The following is a 23072-nucleotide window of genomic DNA, read 5'->3' as shown; positions in this document are numbered from 1 at the left end:
TTTAAACTTTCTCTCCCAGCTTCTGTGGATTAAATGGAAAGTTGGGTATTTTTTTCCATTTTGGAGGAGCAGCAGAGAAAGCTTACAGAAACTCTTGACACAAACAAACTCTTTGGTAGGTAAATGTTGCTAATTTGATTTTTGGAGAGCATAAGTGTCAGGATCCAGAGCAGATTTAAAAGATCACTGAAAATGAAAGAAAATTATTTTTCCAAGATGCTTTCAGCATCAAGTTGTCTTGGGAAAAGCTTCTGCTATCACCCACCACAGATTTTTCCTATTTTTGAAATCCATGGGAATTTTCCCATTGATTTACTTTCCTTGACTCCACGCGAAACCTGGCCTGTTAAATGTTTTTAAACTAAAAGATGGTAGATTCAGTCTAGAGACAAGGAAGAAATTTTTACAGTAAGGGTGGTGAAACACTGTAACAGGTTTCCCAGAGAGGTGGTAGAAGCCCCATCCCTGGAAACATTCCAGATCAGACTGTACAGGGCTCTGAGCAACCTGATCAAGCTGACAACATCCCTGCTCACTGCAGAAGGCTTGGACCAGATAACCTTTAAAGGTCACTTCCAACCCAAACTGTTCTGTGATTCTGTGTTACCCTGTGCCTCACTGGCAGTGCAGTCAGCGTGTCCATGGGCAGTCATGATGATGTGACCAGACCCCTCAATAGTAAGTACTCTATTTTTTTTCTTTCCCTTTTCCAGCTTACAATGACAAGATTGTTGCATTTTTACGCCAACCCAACATTTTTGAGATGCTGCAGGAGCGTCAGCCCAGCTTGGCCAGAAACCATGCACTCAGGTATGGCTTTTTTTCAAACTGCTGAAACCAAGTTCCAGGAAGGGCTTCTTGTAGTGGGGGAAAAACAAATTCTACTAACTGAAGTGCAAAAGATGAACTTGGGCCCCATTTGGAACTGTCACCATTAAACAGTAGGTGTGGACCACCAGACACTATATAATTACTGTAGTTATTTTCCACAGGCATGCTGGGAATAAGAAGAACTGAAATAACAATGGATAATTGTTACGTATCTAATTTCCACTCTTAAGTATTACTGAATAGCAGAAACTCTGCCTTCGCTTGCAGTTACCACTTTGCTTTTCAGAAGGTAGGGTTAAAAGTGTGTTTGGATTCAAATTAGCAGCAAAACCCCAGTAACTTCAGCAAAACCAAGATTATACCTCATAGTTGGAATTATGGCCATGCCATGGACACATCACCCTAGATTTTGTAAAGAAGTAGGAACACTGTGAGGTAGATTGTACTCTGGTCTTCACTCTTTTTCACTTATGACTTAATGATAGTCCTTTCCAAAGTAATAACTGGTATCTTTCTTTTTCTTATGCCCATTCCTTTCCTATTAGGGATGAAAAAAAAATACAAAGAAAAAACAGAACCAAAAGCCAGTATAATTTGAACTCCTTCTAATTCCAAAGGTTAAATTAATTGTTTTGGTGAAGAACCTAAGCTGGCTTTAGTCACTCTCAGCAACATCAGTGTGCATCAGCTAAGAGTTGATCAAGAATTTAGTTTGTAGTAAAACTGCAGCTGCAGGACTGGTGAAGGAGAGAAGAAAGAGCAAGGAAAGGACCTTCAAGTTCCTGCAGTGCAGTTTCTGCTAAGAGTCTTACTGACTCGTTTTTTACCTGTAGGGGCCAAACAAAGAGTTCTTTGGGTGTAAGGATTAGGCTTCCTTCCTGGAGGAATTAATACGTTCAAATAGATAAAGAAGACAGCATGAAAAATGTTCCCACTATTCAAGATGTATGTCTGCATAACTGAGAAATTATCTTCACCATCAAATTATTCCAGACTATTTTTTTTTCAGCTGTAATTGGTATTCTCATTTCTCAGAGAATAGGTGGTGCTTTTATGTCTTTTTGAGCAGAGAACAAAATTGTCTCCTGATAGGGATTAGAAAGTTTAGCCAGTGCATAATGAGATTTGTAACAGGATATTGAGCCCTTTGCCTCCAGGTCATTGCTTTGATTATACCTTAGGTCAGGAGTGATCCAAAGCTACTGTATAATGCTCATGCAGCAGGTCTTAAGCAAACTCCTAGGAGAAAAATTTCAGTCTTTTACAAGGCTTGATATTGCAGCCCCACCCAGCAAAGTACTAAAGTACATCCTTGACTTGAGGTAGAATGCTTTGACTTGATGCTGGGATAAATATTCTTGGGCACTGCAATGCTTTGGAAACACACTGACAGATTGGCGTTTAAATCTTTATCTTCTATCATCCTAATCATCTGATTAGCATTCATTTAAACAACAAAATATATGATTTGTATTTGTAAAGTATTACTTTTTTTAATTTTTTTTATTTACTATTTGTAAAGTATTGTATAACTTATGTGTGATCAATTAATATTATCAATATTATCAATATCAATTATATGGAACTGGATTTGTTTAGCCTAGAGAAGAGGAGGCTGAGGGGAGACCTTATCACTCTCTACAGCTACCTTAAAGGACGTTGTAGAGAGGTGGGTACTGGTCTTCCAAGTGATAAGTGATAGTACAAGAGAGAATGGCCTCAAGCTGCACCAGGGGAGGTTCAGATTAGACAGTATGAAAAAATTCTTCACTGAAAGGGTTCTCAGGCACTGGAACAGCTGCCCAGGGAGGTGATTGAGTCACCATCCCTGGATGTATTTAAAAGATGGGTGAATGAAGTGCTTAGGGATATGATTTAGTAGTGGACAAATATGGCTGGACTCGATGATCTCAAAAGTCTTTTTCAACCTAGTGATTCTGTGATTCCATGGTACATTACAGTGTTATTTGCCAGATAGAAATTACAGAGGTAAAGGAAGTGGTAATATGTGAAATTCTGTTAACAGAAGGTGGTAGATGAGTAGTAGCCTTAAACGAAAATTTTGGCTATCAGTGACCTTAGCTGTAGTGCTGCGCATGAGCTTGGAAGCTGTTTTCTAAAGTGTGGTATAAATTCTATTACTTTTGGATCGGGAAACTGAGTGATATACGTAGATGCTTTTTTTTGCAAGTTTGTTTGTGAGATTAGAAAATTAATCAGGCAGTTAGGATGCTTGCCATTATTATAAGGAGAGAAACAGGAATTGGCAAAATACCAAGGAATAATAAGGCTATGTGTAGTTCATGCCTTGATAATGGCATGTTTTCTTTCTTCTTCATTCTTCTCTTGTTGATAATATCATTTATGTTTCAGGGAGAAGATCCATTACATTCGGACAGAGGGTACGCATGGGCTTGAAAAGTTGTCCTGTGATGCAGATTTAGTAATTCTGCTGAGGTAATCAATTTGATCAAAAGCATAATGTCATTACTTATGGTACCAGTAGATTTTGTTAGATCTTCTACATTATTTGTAATTAGAATAGGATTCACTGTTACTGATGGTCACCCAAAATAATTCTGCCAGAGTTTATCTACTCTTCTTTCCTGGAAGGCAGCCTCCATAAGTGCAGTTAAATCCATCCTCAGCCTGCTCAATCAATTTAGCTGTTCCTGTCAAATAGCAGATAAGAAAGAATCGGGTCAAAGTGCTTCCTTTTAATGGATAAATTGTTGTTTCTTGTGTTGTTTATTTTAAAAAAAAAGAAAAACCTTGTCTTTCTAAGTGTAAGCAAATAATGTAACTGCTCTTTAAGTTGCTAGTTTTACTGCAGCAGTGCTCCCCACACATGCAGGGCCACGTCGCACTAATGAAACCTCAATGTACAGTGCAGCAAGCATTGTTTGGGAAAAGTAGATAAGGCTTTGATTTTCACTGAGACCAGGGAGCTTGGGTTTAGGTTCTAGTTACTTTTGTTTAGCACAGAAAAGGTCTTAGTTTATTGTCTTGATCCTACATGGAAAACATTGTATTACCCAGGTGCCTGGGTAACTGTCTAATGCAAGAAGTTTACAGCTTATTTCCATCAAGTTAATCCAAATGGTCAAAGAGCTGAGCTAAATGAAAATGTATGACCTAAGAAAAACCGAACAGATGTGTGTTGTCTTTGCTTCTCGCTTCTAATGTGTTGAAGTTGTCCCTGTTTACTACATAGCCTCAGATCTCTACTCTCTATCAGCAGACTGAGCCACTGCATTAAGATGAAATGTCTAGTAAAATTAATTTTGTTCTCCTTTGTTCCTGGTGACTATACCTGATTTGGGAAACTTGTGGATTTTATGAATCCATGAGTTCAGAGATGTACCCAAACTTATAACCACTGCAGACTGGCACCATACTGCATATTTACATTCCTTCGCGTGATGAATGTGAACCAAACCTCTCCCTATAACTTTTTCCATGTAGCCTTTTTGAAGAGGATATTATGTCCTACATACCACTGCAGGCTGCCTTCCATCCTGGTTACAGTTTCTCTCCTCGCTCCTCACCCTGTTCATCACCCCAAAATTCGCCAGGTAAGGTGGTGGGGAAGGTAATAGAAAATCTTGCATTTGTGGTACTTCTCCTAACAATTACAAAGGGCCAGATTCACAGCCAGCCTCAGTTGCCAGCCTGCTAATTCCGGGGCCCACTCTGAATCTGACCCCAGCTGGTTTTTGCTGACTTGGTTGTAATTGCTGTTAGGCATCTGTTGAAATGTTAGCACTAGATGAAGCACATAGATCAGAAATTGCCCATATGGAAGAAGGTACTTTCCCGCTTTTTATATAGTTGGGAAGGATTAGAATAAGAAAATGGTGCACTCCAAACATAACTCAATGACGTGGAAGCACATTCATGTTATGTGACAGGAGCAAAGAGCGGCTTCCAAATCAAAGGTGTATTCCAGTACTTCAGTATTTCTGTGAAGGTCAGTCCCCTCTGCTCAATGTTCCAAAGCCTTCACTTCTTCTCAAGGCTCATCTATTTTGAGACCTGAGGGGGATCATATTGATCATCTAATCTGACCTCCTGTCTTGAGCCCATTGACTTAGGTTTGACAGGAAATGTATTTTCCAGAAAGACATGCTGTCTGAGAAGGTTATTTCCAGCTGTGGTATGTCTCTGTAGTTATTGTTTATGCTATAGAAATTTGAGGAGCTAATGTCTCCCTTTTGCCAAGATATACAACCCCCACCACAGTCTCACTGCCTGACTGCATCCAGTGGCCATTTTAAGGGAATGGACAGAAATATGATCTGAAGAAATCTGGTTTTGGCTGAGCTTTTTAAACATTGACTTAAATTATCTGATTCCAAACAAAATTGATGGACAAGATACATTCAAATTTCAGAGGTGGCTGTGGAAAATTAGAATGTTTTTGATGTGAAGAAGTTAAATGCTGAACCCTTGTCTATAGGAGGGCAGTGTTTTGTCAGCATGTCCTGTTTTCATTAATGAGTTTTAATACCATTGTTAATACAGTTCCCATCCTCTGCATCAGGACAGGTCATAAACAAGTCTCCTGCAAAAAAATCTTAGTATTTGGCAAAAACATGGCTTAGGAGAATGTTAAAAGAATTGCACTCGTCTTGTGAAAACACAACAGCAAGTATCCATTTCCAGCAACGTACTTTCTGCTTGCTTATTTCTGCCACTGGTTATATAGCCCATGAGAACACCCGTTCTCTTATGTCCTGGGTGAAAAAGAAGTCTTAGGAGAAGTGTTGCAAAGGATTCTCTTTGCACCACATGTAAGTATGGTTTTCTGATTAACCATCAGAGAAAATTAATTATATCCTTCCCTCCTGGCAGCCATGATACTTTGTGCTTCTACTAAATGTGATTTTTTTTTATTTCCTGTGGAGGATTTTTTGCTGAATTTCCCATAAAAGGGCTTGGTTTTATTGTCTTCTGTAATAAGATAAGGAAATGGGATTTCATGGATCCATTTTTTGGCCCTTTATGGCATGGCATTTATTCATACAAAAAGACAAATCTGCTATATGTGTGAATCATAAGAGGAAAATGCAGCATTTCTTGCTGACAGAAATCCTTGATGCCACAAAGGGGTTTTGTGTTGATAGCTGGAAGTGTTTAATACACAGTCAGATTAACATGGGGAAGCCCAATTCCCAGCTTGGCTAGGGTGCTAGGCTCCAGTGAGAAGCCTTTTTTGAGCACCAGAGGTTCAATCCTGTCAAGTAAGGAGATCTCCTATACCATGCGGAGAAGAGAGATATCTCTTAAAAGTGTAAAAGGGGAAGAAAACCTAAATACCAATGATTGTGAGTGGGAATTATGTTTGTCAGTCTTTCTCATGCCTTTCTGATCCTTGAATTTCCATTCAGATCAATAACAGTTAAAGACTGAGGCAATACAAAAGCACAGACAAGGCAAGGTGAACAGCTTTTCCGGTGAAGAAGGTACAGATCCTGAAAGTCATTGCAATCACTGAATTATAGGAACATGCGATTCAGTTAATGCCAGGTAGAACAAAAATAATGGTGGGTGCACTGTATGCCTATAAAAAGTTCCTGATGCGTTTGTTAGCCAGTTCTGTCTGTAAATGTCAGTTGCATGATTTGGAAACATTTAAAGCCCCTTACACTTTAGGATGACGTTCATTTTCCCACCAGGACTGCAGCGAGCAAGTGCAAGAGCACCATCTCCATACAGGAGGGACTTTGAAGCCAAGCTGCGCAATTTCTATCGAAAACTTGAAGCCAAAGGGTATGGGCAAGGTCCAGGTAAAATTAAGTGAGTATTATAATGAGTCATTCAAATAGTCTAATGTGTTATATCTTTGTCTTTTATCATTATCGATGAATGAAGACACTAATAGGCAGTGGAAAATACACCAGGGGTTGAATTTTGTACATGAACCATCAAGGCAAGATAAGATCATAGTATAGCCTGCAAAAGAATGACCTTCAAGAGGCTTTTGTGTGGAAATTTCATTTCTTATAGATTTATATTCTCTTACGCTTCCCTTCCCTGCTTATTTAATAGGGATGATGATATTCCTACCTAGAATTTGCTAGTAGGAAAATCACCCATTCAGACAAACATCCACCACAGCTTATTGACAGCTACATCACTGTAATTATGGAATGACTCCAAATCCTTTGGATCTACATATCAGTACAAGTCAGGACAGAGTGTGACCCTACAGACACCAGCCTGTACGTGCAGGTTTAACTTTCAGTAGTTTCTTGTGTTGGTAGCCCTCCTGGACTTGAACTAGAAAGATTTATGCCACTCTTTGTGTTTTGGGGGGATCTCTGTCACTTGGTTGTGGAGTTTGCCTTCCAAACATCTTGTTAGTTGGCTTTTGAGTCTGTTCCTTCTTGTGCTCGAGCCTAGTTATCCGGCTTGGCTAAAGGACTCTATGTTTCTAAGGTATTTCCTGGGCATCTGGTTGAATTTATGCATCAGGTTGGCTTCCTACCAAATCACATCTGTTGTGGGGAAAAAAAAAAAAGTATGAAGCCAAGCAATTTATTCTAGGCAAACGTTATTATCAAAATATTCTTATAGAGCTGCAGTGTCCTAGGTGTTGGTTATCCCTTTTGGTGTCCTGCTAAGTGGGTCCAAGGCAGACATGAAATATATTTTAGAAGATTTTCTTGAAATGTCCATGAATACATGAACAAGAAAGATTTTTTTGCACAGATGATGTTTAAATGTACTATTCATTAAGTTCTTTAAGAGGTTGGCAGAGGAGTGAGAGACGTGTTGTATGAGCAGAGGCTGATACTCCTTTTACTAACCCTGTTACAGAAGCAGTAATTCTACAGACATTAAATCCAGGAGGAGTCTGGGGCTAATCCCAGACAGCTGTGACCTCATATACACAGGAAATTCACAGCCCCCTCTACTATACAAATTGTATGTAGAGGACATTGTAGAGAGTCTTAAGTAGACGAACACTTTGAACCAACTCCCAGCATTGTGAAGAAATTCACCTTTGAGGAACGTAGCAAAATGTGATGAAACAACTCACTCAAAACCCATAATGATGAAGTAGCTTGTGCTCCAGTGGCTGCAACTTTATTAACTTCTCTGAGAATACGTGCTTCTCTTTACAAGCTCTTGTTTACCTCCAGCCTCACAGGCTCACACAAGACTCAATCATTAGATCTCTGTTTCTGCCTCTGTTTGCAGGTTAATTATACGACGTGACCACTTGCTGGAAGGCACCTTCAACCAGGTAATGGCATATTCACGCAAGGAGCTCCAGCGGAACAAACTCTACGTCACATTTGTTGGCGAGGAAGGGTAGGGAACCACTAAATGCTATCAGTTTTGAAGTAGCTGTTATGTTGCATAGCACTTACAGAGTTGGCCAAGGCTGAGCCTCTCGTGTTGTGTGATGTTTGTTTGGTTTTGTTTTACCTCTGAGTAAGTGATTCATCTTAATCAGCTTGAACATTTGTTAAAAGTAACAATAGCAATAATGTTTCATTTCCCTGTAGCACCTTCCTAGATGTCTGGAAGTGACAATTTAAGTGGTTAAACCTAATGTCATCTTGTTATCATAGGTTTTTGACTGGCTGGAAGGCAAAACCAAACTATTGGCCTATGTTTACATACTGAATCTGTCTCAGGGATATAATTGGAGACCAGACCTTTATCCCCTTTGTTACTCTAACTCTTCAAAATTGATCTGGTTTCACTTTGAAGATTTTTGCTTTGCATACCATCTAATGATCATTTGTTATCCATATGTGGACTTTTGTTTCTGTTTGAAGTGAGAAACATGAATGCTGTTTGGTCCTTAATGTTGAATTCACTCAGTTGGAAGCTGAACGTATTAGAAGTTTCTTGAGAAGGGCTTTTCTCAGGAGGTTTCTGAAAGCCTTACAAATCCATCATCCATTCTTGTGTGATTAAAGCCAGCCCCTGACCTTTTTTTTTCCAAATCTAAACAGAACCTTTCAAAACCACCCTGGCTCACCTCAAGAGCTACCTTGTAACTGAGGCTTGATCCACATGCTTTTATGATGGCAAGACCATTGTGCCTATATCCAGTGTTCCATCTAACAAAGGCTTGAAATCATATTTCAATAGCTTTGTATATAATGTTTCTTTTAAAAAAAAAATTGTATACACATGGATAGGATTTCAGTTGCAAAGGCCACGGAACAATAAGGCTCTGGGGCAGCTCACAGCCTGTCCAGCATCTGCTGACACCATCAGCTCTGAGGTGGCACATCAAGTGAAGAGCTTCTGCCAAGCTGATATTGTCTGGGGACATGTAAGGTCCTGTAGAATATAGAAGTCACCAGTCTCAGAGAGAGTGACACAGTGACCTCAGTATCAGGGTTTTTCTTAACTCTTTATACTCCATGGATTCACTATTATTTAACAGTTTTTCAGATCTGGTTTTGCCCCTGGCTTGCAAGTAACACATAAACATGCAGCATACCTCAGTTTGCATTTTTGGAATAGCGTTCTAGTATGCTAAAACTGGACAAAGTCATGTTGTTTTCCCCACATCCCTAATAACTTTTGCTCTGTGTGGCAAGTATCCTCAGGAGAAACTGCAAATCAATTTGATTTGCAAATTCATTCATTCTTCAGTGATTAATTTGCATCTGAAGGTACATTCCCCCAGGGTTTCTGCTGTTTAATACTAATAAAGGTTCTTCTGGAGGGATTCCAAGATACCAATTCCCTGCTGAAAAGAAGAGTTGATGCTGTATGGCCACATGATGCTGTATTGGCACAGCTTCCCATGTGTTTCACAGCTAAAATGACATTAAAAATGAACTATGAAGGCTTTATGATGAGTTAATGTGTTGCCCAGAGATGTAATACCTAGTCTCTCCTAGGAGGTTTTTGAATATAGACAGGTGGTTTTAGTAGTTCTTTACTCCAGCCGTCACCAGGCTTAGCCCAGTATTTTAATGTCCATTGAACCCAATCTGTTACGTGGTTAGCACTAGTGGTTCATGTGGGTTTATTACTGTCCTCTTTTGCTGTTGTGACTTTAGTCTCACCTTATGATCCAAGAGCTAAACTGCTCAAAGGGTGAAGTACTGGATCTCCAGATGTAAAACAGAGGAGGATGGGCCAGCCTTCCCTTTATTGTCTTTCTAGTTGCACAGATCGATTATTCAACTCCATGTGGTTATGCTTGCATGACTTCAAAAATAATGCAGAGCATTCTGATTTAGCTACAGTTTTCCACTTACTTTACATTTGTTAAGTAGAAGGAATTGTGCCCACCTCAGAAAATCTTTTGGCACACATGATACAAGGCTACAAATAATTTGTACATTTTGCTACGTGTAGATTTATTTTAGATTGAAAATCCTACCTACCATTATTAGAGGCCGATCTGTTTTTACTAAATCCATCACAGTTGGGTTTAATGCATTCATAAAGCTTTTTGGAGTTTCATTTTTCAAGTTGAGATAATTGGAAACAGCTTGATTTAAAAGTTGAGTTAAAAAAAAGGAAAAAAGATGACTCTACAGAGCAAAACCGTGCAATAGCAAAGCACAGGTTAAGGTGTGTCACATGTATTTGAAAATGTTGCAAAAGTGTAAAAGTAGAAGAACCTGGATGGAACAACTGAGGAATCACCATTCTATTTTAAGAGATCCAGTTCTGTTAGAATTTGGTGTTGTTCGGCATTGACCTTTAGGTTATAGCTATAGCTAAGAAACCATCCTTGGGGCTAGATTGTATCTTTGGTTACATCTCAACCTAGGAGGGAAAGAGCAGTTTCTGCTTCTATCTGCACTGTCCGGTCTGTGAACCCAGGTGTTCATAGGCAGCTGAAAGCCACTCACTAAAGAGTTAGCCCTCTGCTAGCCAGCCAGCTAAGGCAAGGCTGAGCTTTGTACCTCCTGTTTACTAAGCTTGTAGAACAAAGGAAAAGAAGCTACTTAAGGGATGTTTCTGAGTTATGATTCCTCCCAGATCAACCTGGATGCTGGTGAAGTTTCAACATTCTGACTTGTCTAGGGCTCAGAATCAAGTTTTAAGAGGGGAAATAGACCATGTTAGAAACACTTCACTGCACGGGAGTAGGTATTAGACAGCAGCCATTGTAGCCAAAACCCAGGAAATTCCCTCAAATGGGAATCAGCCTCATTTTATCTTTCTTACCTTTTCCTTTCCAGGTTGGACTACAGCGGCCCCTCCCGAGAATTCTTCTTCCTTCTGTCTCAGGAGCTCTTCAATCCCTATTATGGGCTGTTCGAGTATTCAGCCAACGACACATACACTGTACAGATCAGCCCCATGTCTGCCTTTGTTGAAAATCACCTGGAATGGTAAGGATGTTCCATGCAGAATTGAACAATCCTTTTAGAGCAATACAGAAATGGAAATGCAAAACACTAAAGCTGCTGGTTTAGACTAGACTGCATACAAATATCATTAATTCTGCTGGAAAGAAGCGGGAAGTATTTTGGGAGACGGAAGAGAGGGAGTAAGTGTAAATACAATAGCAAGCTCTGAAAAATGGGTTGTGATGAGGTACTACTATTAAAATGTCCTGCTCACATTGCTTGGGGCTTAAAGTTTGTGCAGTTCTTGTGAATGGGAAAAGGAGAGGAAGAAGAGTTCTGCTTAATCCAGGCCTCCTCTCCTTGGTCCCTTTCTAAGAATAGCAAATGTCTTTCTGTACATCAAGCAGTATTGTGCTTGGAAGCCATGCAGTGTTCTCCAAGAGCCATGTTGCTGCTCTGTACCTACTACAGGCCTTAAAAAAGGCCCAGGGAAAACAGTTTCCCTTTCTGCCCTTGACAGTGTCCCTGCTTGTGTGTGACAAGGCCAGCAGAGCAAGCAGGTACTTCACCTTACCAAATATGTGTGCAAACGGAAAAAAAAAAAGACTGATCTTGTTTCTTTATCAAAAATTCTGAATACATATTGTAATCTCATTTTTCTGTATGCCTCCAGATCTGTCCATCTTTGGGAATTGTTTTCCCTTTGATAGTTTCAGATGTGGTTCAGTGAAGCATGGGCTGCCAGCCCTGGGTGTCCTTTGATCCCCTGGGGGATTTCATTGTCAAAGAACTACTGCCACATGGGTTTGTTCCTATATTTTTCTTTGTCTTAGCAATCTCACTGGCTCCTCTCAGACATCCTTTTTTAAAATGGAAGGCAGTTCAGGCCCCTTTCAAACTGAAAGTAGCAAGTGCCCTTCTATTCTTGTAAACAGGTCCTCCTTTGTTTTGACTTCCAGTGGGCAGGAGATGAAGAACAACTAAATGGTTGTACTGTCACTTCTGTTAAGGTTGCAGTGTAGAAAAAAGGATGTTGCTGGGAGCTAGCCTCTGAATTTTTGGGGTGGGTTTTTTTTTTTTTGCATTATAGCTTCCAGCAGTGGAGCATTATGGTAACAGTGATCCATGTTTTAGACTGTTTCTCTGCTGACATTAGCAGAAAAAGAATGGCTTAATTCTTACAGCTTGTCCATCTCCCACTGCAGTCCTGTTCATTAGACATTATACAGTGACTTCCTAATTTTCAAGAAAAAATACAGTCCTTTGTTTGGCTAAACAGGCAGCATGGATAAACTTTTCATTTAGGAGACTGTAACTGTTAAGATGCATTTTGATTTCGGGGCACAGGACTTTTTAGGCAGGTGCAACCCCTCCCTCTGTACTCGGCACTGGTGAGACTGCTCCTTGAATCCTGTGTTCAGTTCTGGGCCCCTCACCACAAGAAGGATGTTGAGGCTCTGGAGCGAGTCCAGAGAAGAGCAACAAAGCTGGTGAAGGGGCTGGAGAACAGACCTTATGAGGAACGGCTGAGAGAGCTGGGGTTGTTTAGCCTGGAGAAGAGGAGGCTGAGGGGAGACCTCATTGCTCTCTACAACTATCTGAAAGGAGGTTGTGGAGAGGAGGGAGCTGACCTCTTCTCCCAAGTGACAGGGGACAGGACAAGAGGGCCTCAAGCTCTGCCAGGGGAGATTTAGGCTGGACATTAGGAAAAAAATTTTTAGGGAAAGGGTCATTGGGCACTGGAACAGGCTACCCAGGGAGGTGGTTGATTCACCTTCCCTGGAGGTGTTCAAGGCACGGGTGGACGAGGTGCTAAGGGGCATGGTTTGGTGATTGATAGGAATGGTTGGACTCGATGATCTGGTGGGTCTCTTCCAACCTGGTTATTCTATGATTCTATGAAACCGAAGATCATTCTGCCCACACTGTGAGCAAGCTGGACACCAGCCTTTTTCTCCAGAGATCGTGTTGCCATATTGTCTCAGTGGTATTTGAAATAGGTGCTTACTCTTATCTGTTATAAATACTGTTGTTACAAAGAATTGAGTTGTGATTTTTTTAAGTGATAAATCACACTGCAAGAAGTACATACTTTGTTTGATCCGCTCATTTTGTTCTTCTGTTAGTTGAGAGATTTCAGCCTAGAACGGGCAGATTTTTAAAGGTAACCTGGGCATCTAGAACAGCAGAAAAACACCTAATATGATTTTCTACTTCAGTTAGCATTTCACTCAAAAATTAGTAGTCACACACTTAGGATACTTCTCCAGCTACACGTATCTATACGCGCTTCTTGTACACAGAATGTTATATGGGCTTTGGGCATTTTTCATTTTGTTTTTATAGGAAGGAGAAATGAAGTCCCTTGGCCTGCATAAGGAAATAAATGCTATGAATTAAGAGGTTTGTGCATAAAGTAGTGTAAGTAGGACAAGATTGCAGAACCCAAGGGAAAGATAAGCAATCCAGTAAGTGCTTGGAAATACTTCCAGAACTAGTTATGGAAATAGCTGGCTGAGACCAGCAGTTTATAATTAGCCCGATAAGTTTCATGATTGGCTTCTAGATATCTACACATTCTAAATGTTTTTATGGTCTGTTGACTGATCTCAGCTATTCATGAGTAGCCTTTGAGTATTGTGTTCAGAAGTCCGTGCAGCCAGCTAAGATAGGATTTGGTTCAAGCTTTTCAAAACTCAAAGAGTATGATTCTTCCATAAAGGCTTTATAGGCTAACTTCTCTGAGGGTACTGTGCTAACTTGTCATTATCTGTTTATGAGGAATGTTTTTTTTCTGAAGCTCTCAGTTTTTCTCCAACCTTGTTCTCACCAAAATCAATGCTACAACTTCTGTTTCTCAGACTTAGTTGTTCATATGATTCCAGGAAAACCTCCTCCCTCTAGCAAGCAAAAAATAAAATTGTTTTCCTGTTCCCAAATCTATTACGAGACATCAGTTAACATAGATGGATGAATCAGTTTTGAGATCCCAGGGACACAGATAACTAATATTCATAGTCTTGTCAAAGCTTGAAGTTTGATGTCAGCCATGACAACCACACAACTACATTTGGTTTGGATTTGCAGATTTCTTGAACTGTATGCCTTTTGGTGCTATGGGGCTTAATCGTGTATGTGAAATCTACCCTTGACGTGTTTTCTGCATTGTAACTCTGCAAGACCTATTCAGACACAGCTATATTATGAAACTGGGCTAGCAAAAGAATCCCTCAAAAATCTTTTATATTTTTTCTTCCTTAAGTGAACAGTGGCAAGTTTGAGATAAATACAACAATATGCAAAGATAGGAAGTTTTATTCATATTGGCGGAATTGAGAAACACACTGTTCTTTTTCCTCTGGCCCAAAAGTTACAGTGCTGCCCCTGTTAATGGCTTATTTCATGCCTTGCTCTTTGTACAAACAGCATTCTGAGTCCAAAACAAGCACATCAAAGCACAGAGTAGTTGTATGTGTGCCAAGTTAAGAAAGAGACATAATGACTGGAAAATATTTCTCATTTATGGAGAAACTGAGATTTAACACCTTTCCCGCAAGCTTCCATTGAATAAGACTTTTTCCTTCAGTTAACATATGTGCCTGCTGAACACATAAAATACAAGATATCACACATTTTGAAACTTTAAAAAAATTGTTTTAAATCCCCCTCTGTCTGAAAGGACACAGTTGTAGCTCTCTAGACCTACGAATTTTGATGTTTTTATCTGCATGCTACAGGATGTACCTGAAGCTCAGAGCCATAAGAGCTGCTTCTAATCCATTGAGCCATTCTATCTGATCTAGGTAACGTGTCTAGCTCTTTGGTGAATATTTGAAAACATTTTCTGAAACACTGTTTACAACCCCACTTAAGGCAGTTTGCCCTTTTCCAAGTGGGTGAAACATGGTGGCAGCTGCTTTTTGTTATTCTAGTGAAAAGAATATAATTTAGCCCAGGAAGAACATTGTCTTTGCCTTTGGTCAGGTGTTTTGGGCAACTGAATTAGGTGAGTCACTGAATAATCCTTCTCGTATTTTGTTCCATGTGCTGCAAGACGAAGTACTGGGGAATACTAAATGTTTCTATCACAACCACATGCGAAGTTAGAGGTGTAATATTCAGTACAGCTGAATGCTTAGCTCTTACATACTAATAAATAGCTCCCAACAGCTTGCCACATTAGCTTCTCACTTTCCGCCCAACTAACAGTCCTATAAAAGATTTTAGACTGACTTTGAGTTCCCTGCAGTGTTGAAACACAGGGGTCAAAAATGTCCAGGATTAGAGGATATACAATTTCCACCGGGGTATAAAAAGGTTCCTGTTTCTGATTTGAATGACTAAGGTTTGATTGAATATTGTAGTTCTTCTTTTCACCAAAAATAACTAAATAATACAAAGTTGGATGGGTAAATCAACCTTGAGACAAAAAAAAAGAAAAAAATTGCTGAAGCATAATAGATGGAGAAAATGTGTTTATCAGTTCTGGCAATAAAATATCTAGTTCCAGAGTTTGCACAGGCCCAAATCCTCCTGTGGGTCACTGGTTACTCTTCCTGTTTTCTTCATGGTGCATTTTCAAGAGGTCTAGAAAATTGCTGACATCTGTTCAGTGCGTTTGGTTCGTTCTATAATGTAACAAAATTATTTGTCTGATGACGGTATTGATACACTGTGGTTTTCCTCAGATCTTTATTTTGTTTGCCATTTTCCATAGTATTCCCCTACTCAGCTTCAGCTCGGCAAAATGGTGAAACGGATGTTTGTTTCTGTGATGATTTCTCTATCATTTTCACCAAACCTGAAGAGCATTATCTCTGTGCTGTTTCATTATTCTTGTGGCTACCAGTTTCAGGTGTTTATGATTTGGCTGTCATTGTAATACCACATAAGAAGTTATACTTCTTAGAATAAAGCAATTCTTACTGTTTTCTTGTGAACTTCCCCTCCCTTCTATGAGTACTTAATCTAATAGTGACAATAAAAGTAGCATTGCCTTTTCAGTTCACAAAACACTCTGTTCACAAACTGCTGTCAGGTAGAAATCCAGCCGCTCTATTTTACTTCTTCTCAGTGGGCCAGAGTTTTCCTTCACAGCAGTCCTGCCCCAAGCAGTAGTCCGGTAAGATAATGTGGTGCACCCTTTATCAAGAGACAGCACTGTACTCTTGGCACGGTCATCTACACTAGACTTTTTGTCCCCAGATCACGTGCCTGATCTTTTATCTGATTCATCCCAGAAATCCTTTTCACATCGTCTACTTTAGAACTATTAGTTCATTGCATGTTTGCGAATGTAGAACCACAGCCATAGGTGTGAAAAGAAGCCCAGTCTCTGCATAGAAGAACAGATGGACTAGACTGATAAAATCGTTCACAGACATTCATTTGGAGATCTGAGGGATGCTAACTTGAAACATCTTCTTCTGTCTTTTCATAGCAGATTAATGACAGCATTTTTTTTTAACAACTAGGCACTCGCAGACCTTGCTGTGACATTTATGCAGCCAGAGAGCAGTACCCAGTGTCACAGTTACCTTAGAGGTATTTACAGCTTGCTAGTCGTATTGTATCCATCTCAGAAAAGTCCTGCTGTGTTTTGTTTGTTTGTTTGTTTTTCTTCAAATGAAATTTCATACATTTATTTAGCCAAAACTTATTAGAAAGTTGAAGACTTGTAAATTAAATATTTTCATGCAGAACCCTACTGAAGACCACTCAATGATCCTGGTCCCCAGAAGCTGTAGATTGATTCCTGGCTGCAGTGCCCCAACAAACAGTAACTTGATGCTTATTTAGAACTGCTTTGGGCAGGAGTTTCCTTATACAGTTCTGATAGTTAGCCTTTCTTTCTGCCTTCCAGTACTGCTCGTATTCTAGTCTGTGCTGCTGAACAGAGCCAGACAGAAAACTTGTATGTATTTCTACATCATATTCTGCAGGCAGGTGCAAGCCTGTTGTGCCCATTCTCCATGCAGACATAAACATGCTTTCCCTGTGCTCCAAGCCAGCTGGTGTGGTTACTGCAATGTTGAGCTGAGAAAATATATCATGCCCACCATCAGAGCTGATTACTTCAGGCTTGGCACTGCCTCGATTGCTTTTACATGCTCTAGCAATCTTGGCACATGGGTAGAGCAAGCTCCTTTTGCCTGCTTAGTGCTGTGTGAGTATACCCCCAGTCAAATTCTGACCTTCTCTTTTATTTACTTCATGTAAACAAGAAACCACATAGCCATCACTGTCCATCTAAAACATGGCAAAGAATGCAGGGTGGGTTTTTTCCCATGTTTTGTTTTAATAAACCCAAGAAGAACCAAGAATGTTGCAACCTCAGCTGTCTTTCTCCTTAGAGAGCTTGGATAGTTTTATGAACCCAATTTCCTTAGGAGTTGTGCCTTGTGCAACTGCCCTGCCTGTCTGACAGACAGTTTCCTAAGCAGTTTGAGACCTATTTGGCAGGAAGATAAATGTCTCAAAGGCACTAATTTCCTAAAAGCTTTGCAAAACTTATTGCTGAATAGAGGATAGATACACAGAAGAGTGCATCAGCAAGGGTGGGCTGGTGAGCTCAACAGTTACCTATTCTGTTTGGCCTCTCGACTGGCCAGTTACCACAAGTGAGCTGATGAGTCCATCACAGGCTCAGGCTGCAAACCAGCTATATCATCTTCCTCCGTAGCTTAAGGATGTGAGGGAGAGTTGTGAAAGCTTAGGAGAGGCAGAAGGGAGAAACTGGATGTACTCCAAAGTGTGGGAAGTGCTAGCAGAGATCCATAGGAGGAACCAGAGCTATGGCAGTGCGATGTAATGTAGGTCCATCAGAGGCAAATCTATAGGAAACAAAGCTCCATTAATCCTTCTACATGGAAAATGACTTATTGCAATTGAAGTCTTTTTAAAGTAAGTGACAAATCGCCTCATGACCCGATGGGTTATATACCGATGCTGACCAGCTCACAGAATGGATTTAGGCACATTCCATGGCTCTTTATAGAAACAGTGGAGAAATGTAGTCACAGCATCTGTGCAGGAGGTGTGCAAACAGCCATTACCCCTCTCTACTGACTGAGAGCAACTCTGAGGAGTACGTGGCCCAGATTACTCATTTATCTCTTTAACTTCAATATTTCAGCTGTTGTGTCAGGCAACATATAGCTCAATGCCTGTTTTATTAAGAGAGTCAGAAACACTGAGTTTGGGTTTCGGCTCAGATGGGCCAGTTGTGTGGGTCTGCATTTGTGGGAGGAATTAATTTAGAAGGCAATTTTTGCAGCCGTTTTGAAAGATCATGTTTTTGCTAAGCGCTGAAAAATCATCCTCTTAAAAATCAGATCAGATATGGTACCTCAGAGTGGGCATAAAGCAACATCCAATTGTTTTTGAAATAAGGTGATTACCTCTTTGCCTCAGTTTCCAGCTGAAAAGATTTCCTAGTATGTAATCAACTTGAAATCCATTTGTTTCACATTAACACTCTGAACTGCTTTGAAATTCTCAGATGAAAGACACCATAGAAAACCAAAGCATTCAATGTACTATTACACTATAAATTTTAATTACTAGCAATATCTTATTTTAAATAAATTACGTTTGCATGAGAAATTTTCAAGCACTATTGTAAATCTTCTGGACAAAAATTATATTAAAATAAATATGCAGCTGAAATAATTTTATAAGACTATATGAAAAGAGTATGTTACTGAAATGCCCTCTTGCTTCTGCACTGTGATCTCTCTTAATGCCTTCTCTGCTTAAGTAAACTTTGATTTTCCTGTTAAGTTTGATATATGACTATAGCACATAAAGTCTGCCTCGACAGCTGGTTAATTATTTATTAAGGGTCAGGAGGAATTGGAAGATTAAAGGCAAACCAAAGTGAAGGAGAGGAAAACCACTCTCTCTAACTGTGCTTCTACAGCAACCATTTTAATAAAAAGATTCTGCTTTATATTTACCCTATGCTTTACTTTCTCTTGTTGCTGGAGGATTTTTTCAAGTTCTTTTGAGGATCTACTATGCAGGTTGAAAGAAGAGATGTCTCTCAGTCTTTCCTTCTTTTTTGAGTCTCATATTGTCTAGCATTTCTTCCATAATTAAAGTTTTGTTTGAGGGAAAGGCGGGGGCTCTGTTTTGTTGTAGTTTTACAGAAGTTGTCTCTATATTTTTTTCCCATGCTTAAGGCCATTTAGTCTTTTGCAACACTGTGGGTTAAATTTGCCCAGTGATGGGAGGTATCACAAGAAAATCTCTGTAGTGTCTCCCCCTTGCAAGTGGTGGAGGAGAGAAGGGTAAAATCCACACTGTCCCTGAGCCTGTGGGCCCGCAGGGAAGCATCAGAGTGGGCAGTGATCGTGTGTTTATTAGTGTTGGCGTAAAATCTCCCAGGGAGTGATGAATGTCCTCATATCGCTTGTTCCAGCCACACGGAAAGGCATGGCTGAGCTGTCACTATGAAGTATTGCTCAGACATCTTTGTCCCTCCTTTTTTCTCACTACATTTTATTCAGACTTTGGTAAGGTAAAGAAAATTCAATTAGAGCAGGTGCAGAAATTCCCAAGCTAACCTGTTTTATTAGTAAACACAATTCATACATCAAAAGAAAGACTGCTTGCAGAGCAGAATTGTTTTCAGTAAATCACTCAAATTCCTTTGGGCCATTTTTGAGTAGAAAAGGCATTTCTCTTTGCGTAGGTCTCTCCCTGGGATATTTTGAAAGTTAAAAGTTTCATTTTTGCATTGAAAATTATTCTTCATTTCAGTATTACATTAAAATGCAGTAAAAGGGAATAATAAAGATTTAAATTTATGTGATTTGAATGTATTTAAAGGAAGAAGGGCAATATTAAATTAGTCAGTTTTCTCAAACTTGGAACAGGTATATTTTTCAGAATGTCAATAAAATTATGGAGGATGAGAAAAATCCTGACCTGTCCACCCTCTGTGAAAAAAGATGTATTTAGTAACAGGGAGACAGACTGTAAATTCAGTGTCTTGTATCTGATTGAAGGAAGCTTTTTTACATTGTGACTTACGACTTGCATTCTGAAAAAGATGGACTAGAAAATGGAATTCTTTAATTGTATGGGAAAGATTCTTAAATAGAAAGTCTAAAGTTTTCTTGAACTTCAGAAAAGCAATTCAAAGGCCCAGGTCTACTGTATTGTGCATGTTCCGTGGAGAGGATGGGGGTTGTCAGTTTGCAGTGGTTTGCAAAACAAGACGTAAAACAGACTGTCAAACAATTAATAGCATGCCTGAATTTTAGCATACGTTTTTTTTACTTTATTCATTCAAGGAGCCCCATCCTGAGGGACAGGAAACATTTGCTAAGTTGTGGCATAGTGCAAACGGCTTTTGGACTGGGGGTGGCAAGTCCACCTGGCTCTGCACTGCAGACAATGTGTTTGCAGTTAGCTCAGTGTCTGCATTATGCCTCATCACACGGTGTAAACATTCCCGGGTGCTTACCAGTGAGTTAATGAGTAGTCTCTCTTGTGCTTAAATACCCCAGACAGGCTGGAAAGGACGTGCCTCCTTCAACTGAGAATAAGTCAATTCTTGTGGCTTCAGCATTCATGGTTAGCCACTGAAGGAAAATGTGCAGTCATTTGGCTTGTGTTTTTATGGCAGTCTTGTCTGGTAGATGACTAAATCTATGGATTTTCCTCTGTAGGTTGACTAGTTTGTTTCAACATATGGCAAAGCTGTGGAAAGCAAACATAAATCATGCAATGTATAAAATTTCACCAATTCATATGTTTACAAAGTTCCCACCTCACCCACCCCTGTAGCTTTTCCAAAAGACTTAACCAAGAAATAAAAATGTCTTGATAAAAGTGCTCTTTTGCTGGCTTGAAAAAAACAACCCATATGCATCAGACTGAGTTGATCCATAAGGAGCTGATCAGAAACCAGAGGCGATTCACAAAATTACATACTGTTTTATAGAAGGTAAGAAAGTAAAATACGTCAAATAGATTAAACAACTAAAAAAACCAACTCTGAGCTGTGGCTCAGAGCCTTGTGATTCCTTTGCAGTCTCTGCTACTTTTTTTCTTGATAACATTAGAGAAGTCATTTTCCTTCTGGACTTACATTTTCTCATTTGTCAAATGAAATATTGAGACTGATCTCTCTAAGCTGCTTTGAGATCTGCCAGTCAAAAATTCAGTCTAGGATCTGTGAATCAAAAAATGTAGAGCTTTGTAATTTTCTATCCAATAGTTCATACCTCAGTCTGCATCTTCTCTTTAGTTACTGGGGAGAACTGAAGGAGAGGTTACCAGCAGTCTTACAGGCCAGTATGTTTTATCCATTTTACCAGCAAAAGAAGCTAAACCCTGCAAGCAGCCCAGTTTCTGATGATGGTTAGTCATGTTTGTGCCACCATATTTTGCCAGGGGTTCTTCCAGAGGAGGATAATTGTGTAATACATTATGGTCCATGGGTTGATAGGTCTGCAGGTAGATCCAGCCACTCCAGCACTTGACTGCACTCCTCCTCCCCTTTTCCAAACACTACATTCCTGGAACTTCTTTGTTACTGATAAAATGACACATACTACGTATTTGTTGTCATAGAGAGGCTCTCTGCTTTATTAATCTTTTCAAGGACAGAACTGGAATTCAAATCTCCATTTCCTGTGCCTGGAGTCTCTGGTGCTCAGACAAAACCCATGACACTGAGGCTGGCGTGCCTGCAATGATGGAAGTGATGGAAGCCCTAGAGCCAGATTTGCTCAGATCTGTGTCTGCAGCAACAACCTCTGGCACAGTTCAGCTGAGGTGTGGAGTGCCAGTGCTGCTACCTTGGTGTGAGCCATATTAACTTGTATGCAGTGCTGTGCAAATGCAGCTGTAGGTGTTCCTCTGTTTGAGCATTTACCTGGAGCTACCGTGTGCTTAAACTAAGGAGTTCTCCTGAAAGTAGCCTCTTGATAGATTGTGTTTAGGGAAACCTGAGGGGATGCTGTGAATTTCCCTGATGTGTGTTTTCTTTGGCCCTCATTTTTCTAGATAAAACAGAACAGCTTGCAGCTTTCCTGATAAAAGCATGCCTTTTTCTCTGTGGCATAATTAGTCTTTTACCCTTTCCTGACATTTCTGTCATGGTGGGGATAGCCAGACTATAAGTAAGATGAAAGGACGTTTTGAGTGAAAAATGTAACATAGCTAAGATAGACACAAGGAAAAGACTTGAAGGATTTTATTAGGTTAAACAAAGAATCAGTAAGGTTTGCATTATCTCATTGTTTTTCAGTTACTGGTAAATTAAGCTTCGGGAATGGTTTGAGGCTTAGTTGCTAATTCAGGGTACAAGAGCAGAGATTTAGAAGGACATGGATAGTTCACATTTCCATCATGCGAAAGCAGTAGCTCTTTTTCATGTGGTTACTCTTTAGTACTGAGAAACAGAACTGTTGTGTTCCAATTGCAGATAGATCCAGAGAATAAAAGTAGGGCAGGTACTTACTGGAGGGTCAGTATTGCACTGGCCTTCTGCAGCCGAAAATTTATGCACAGTTCAGCAATAAACTGAGAGGTTGACTCACATAAACATGTTCATAGGAAACTCAGGTGCTCAGCAAAAGTAAAAATATCTGAAGGAAGGCTGGCAAGAGGAGGCTCACTCCTGGGGATCTTCACCTGCAGAGATTTACTAGTTCAGAATTTGAAACCTAATGAAAGTTATTTGTACCAGGTCATTTTTCTCCCTGGAAATCAGTTTTCATCCTTTTATTTTTTTTTTTTGTTTAATTTCAGTCTTTGGGTAATGCACATATATTTCACACATCTCTGAACACCCTCTGCATTTCATGACAACCTACAAGCAGGCCTGATGGATTGTTCCACTTCACAATTGCAGCTACATAAGTAAGGCCAGTGCTTTCTGAAATGAGTGTTACAGATAATTAAATCTCATAAGTTTTACTGGAATAATAAGCAGAGTAT

At 39.8% G+C, this 23072-nt stretch overlaps 1 protein-coding gene across 4 annotated transcripts in view; it reads left to right on the top strand.

Moving 5' to 3' along the window:
• Positions 1-23072, top strand: part of HECW1 (HECT, C2 and WW domain containing E3 ubiquitin protein ligase 1) — a 277673-nt gene that overhangs the window by 229441 nt on the left and 25160 nt on the right. For all 4 annotated transcript variants that reach the window (XM_069859743.1, XM_069859745.1, XM_069859742.1 and 1 more), the window contains 6 exons: positions 714-810; positions 3205-3288; positions 4297-4406; positions 6510-6630; positions 8038-8151; positions 11007-11159. In XM_069859743.1, the coding sequence (XP_069715844.1) occupies positions 714-810; positions 3205-3288; positions 4297-4406; positions 6510-6630; positions 8038-8151; positions 11007-11159 (679 nt within the window). The remainder of the gene's footprint in view (positions 1-713; positions 811-3204; positions 3289-4296; positions 4407-6509; positions 6631-8037; positions 8152-11006; positions 11160-23072) is intronic.

Source organism: Phaenicophaeus curvirostris, chromosome 6 (assembly GCF_032191515.1).
Source record: "Phaenicophaeus curvirostris isolate KB17595 chromosome 6, BPBGC_Pcur_1.0, whole genome shotgun sequence".
In the NCBI taxonomy this organism is placed as follows: Eukaryota; Metazoa; Chordata; class Aves; order Cuculiformes; family Cuculidae; genus Phaenicophaeus; species Phaenicophaeus curvirostris.
The sequence above is the reverse complement of the archived record's forward strand: the minus strand, read 5'-3'. Positions and strand labels throughout refer to the sequence as shown.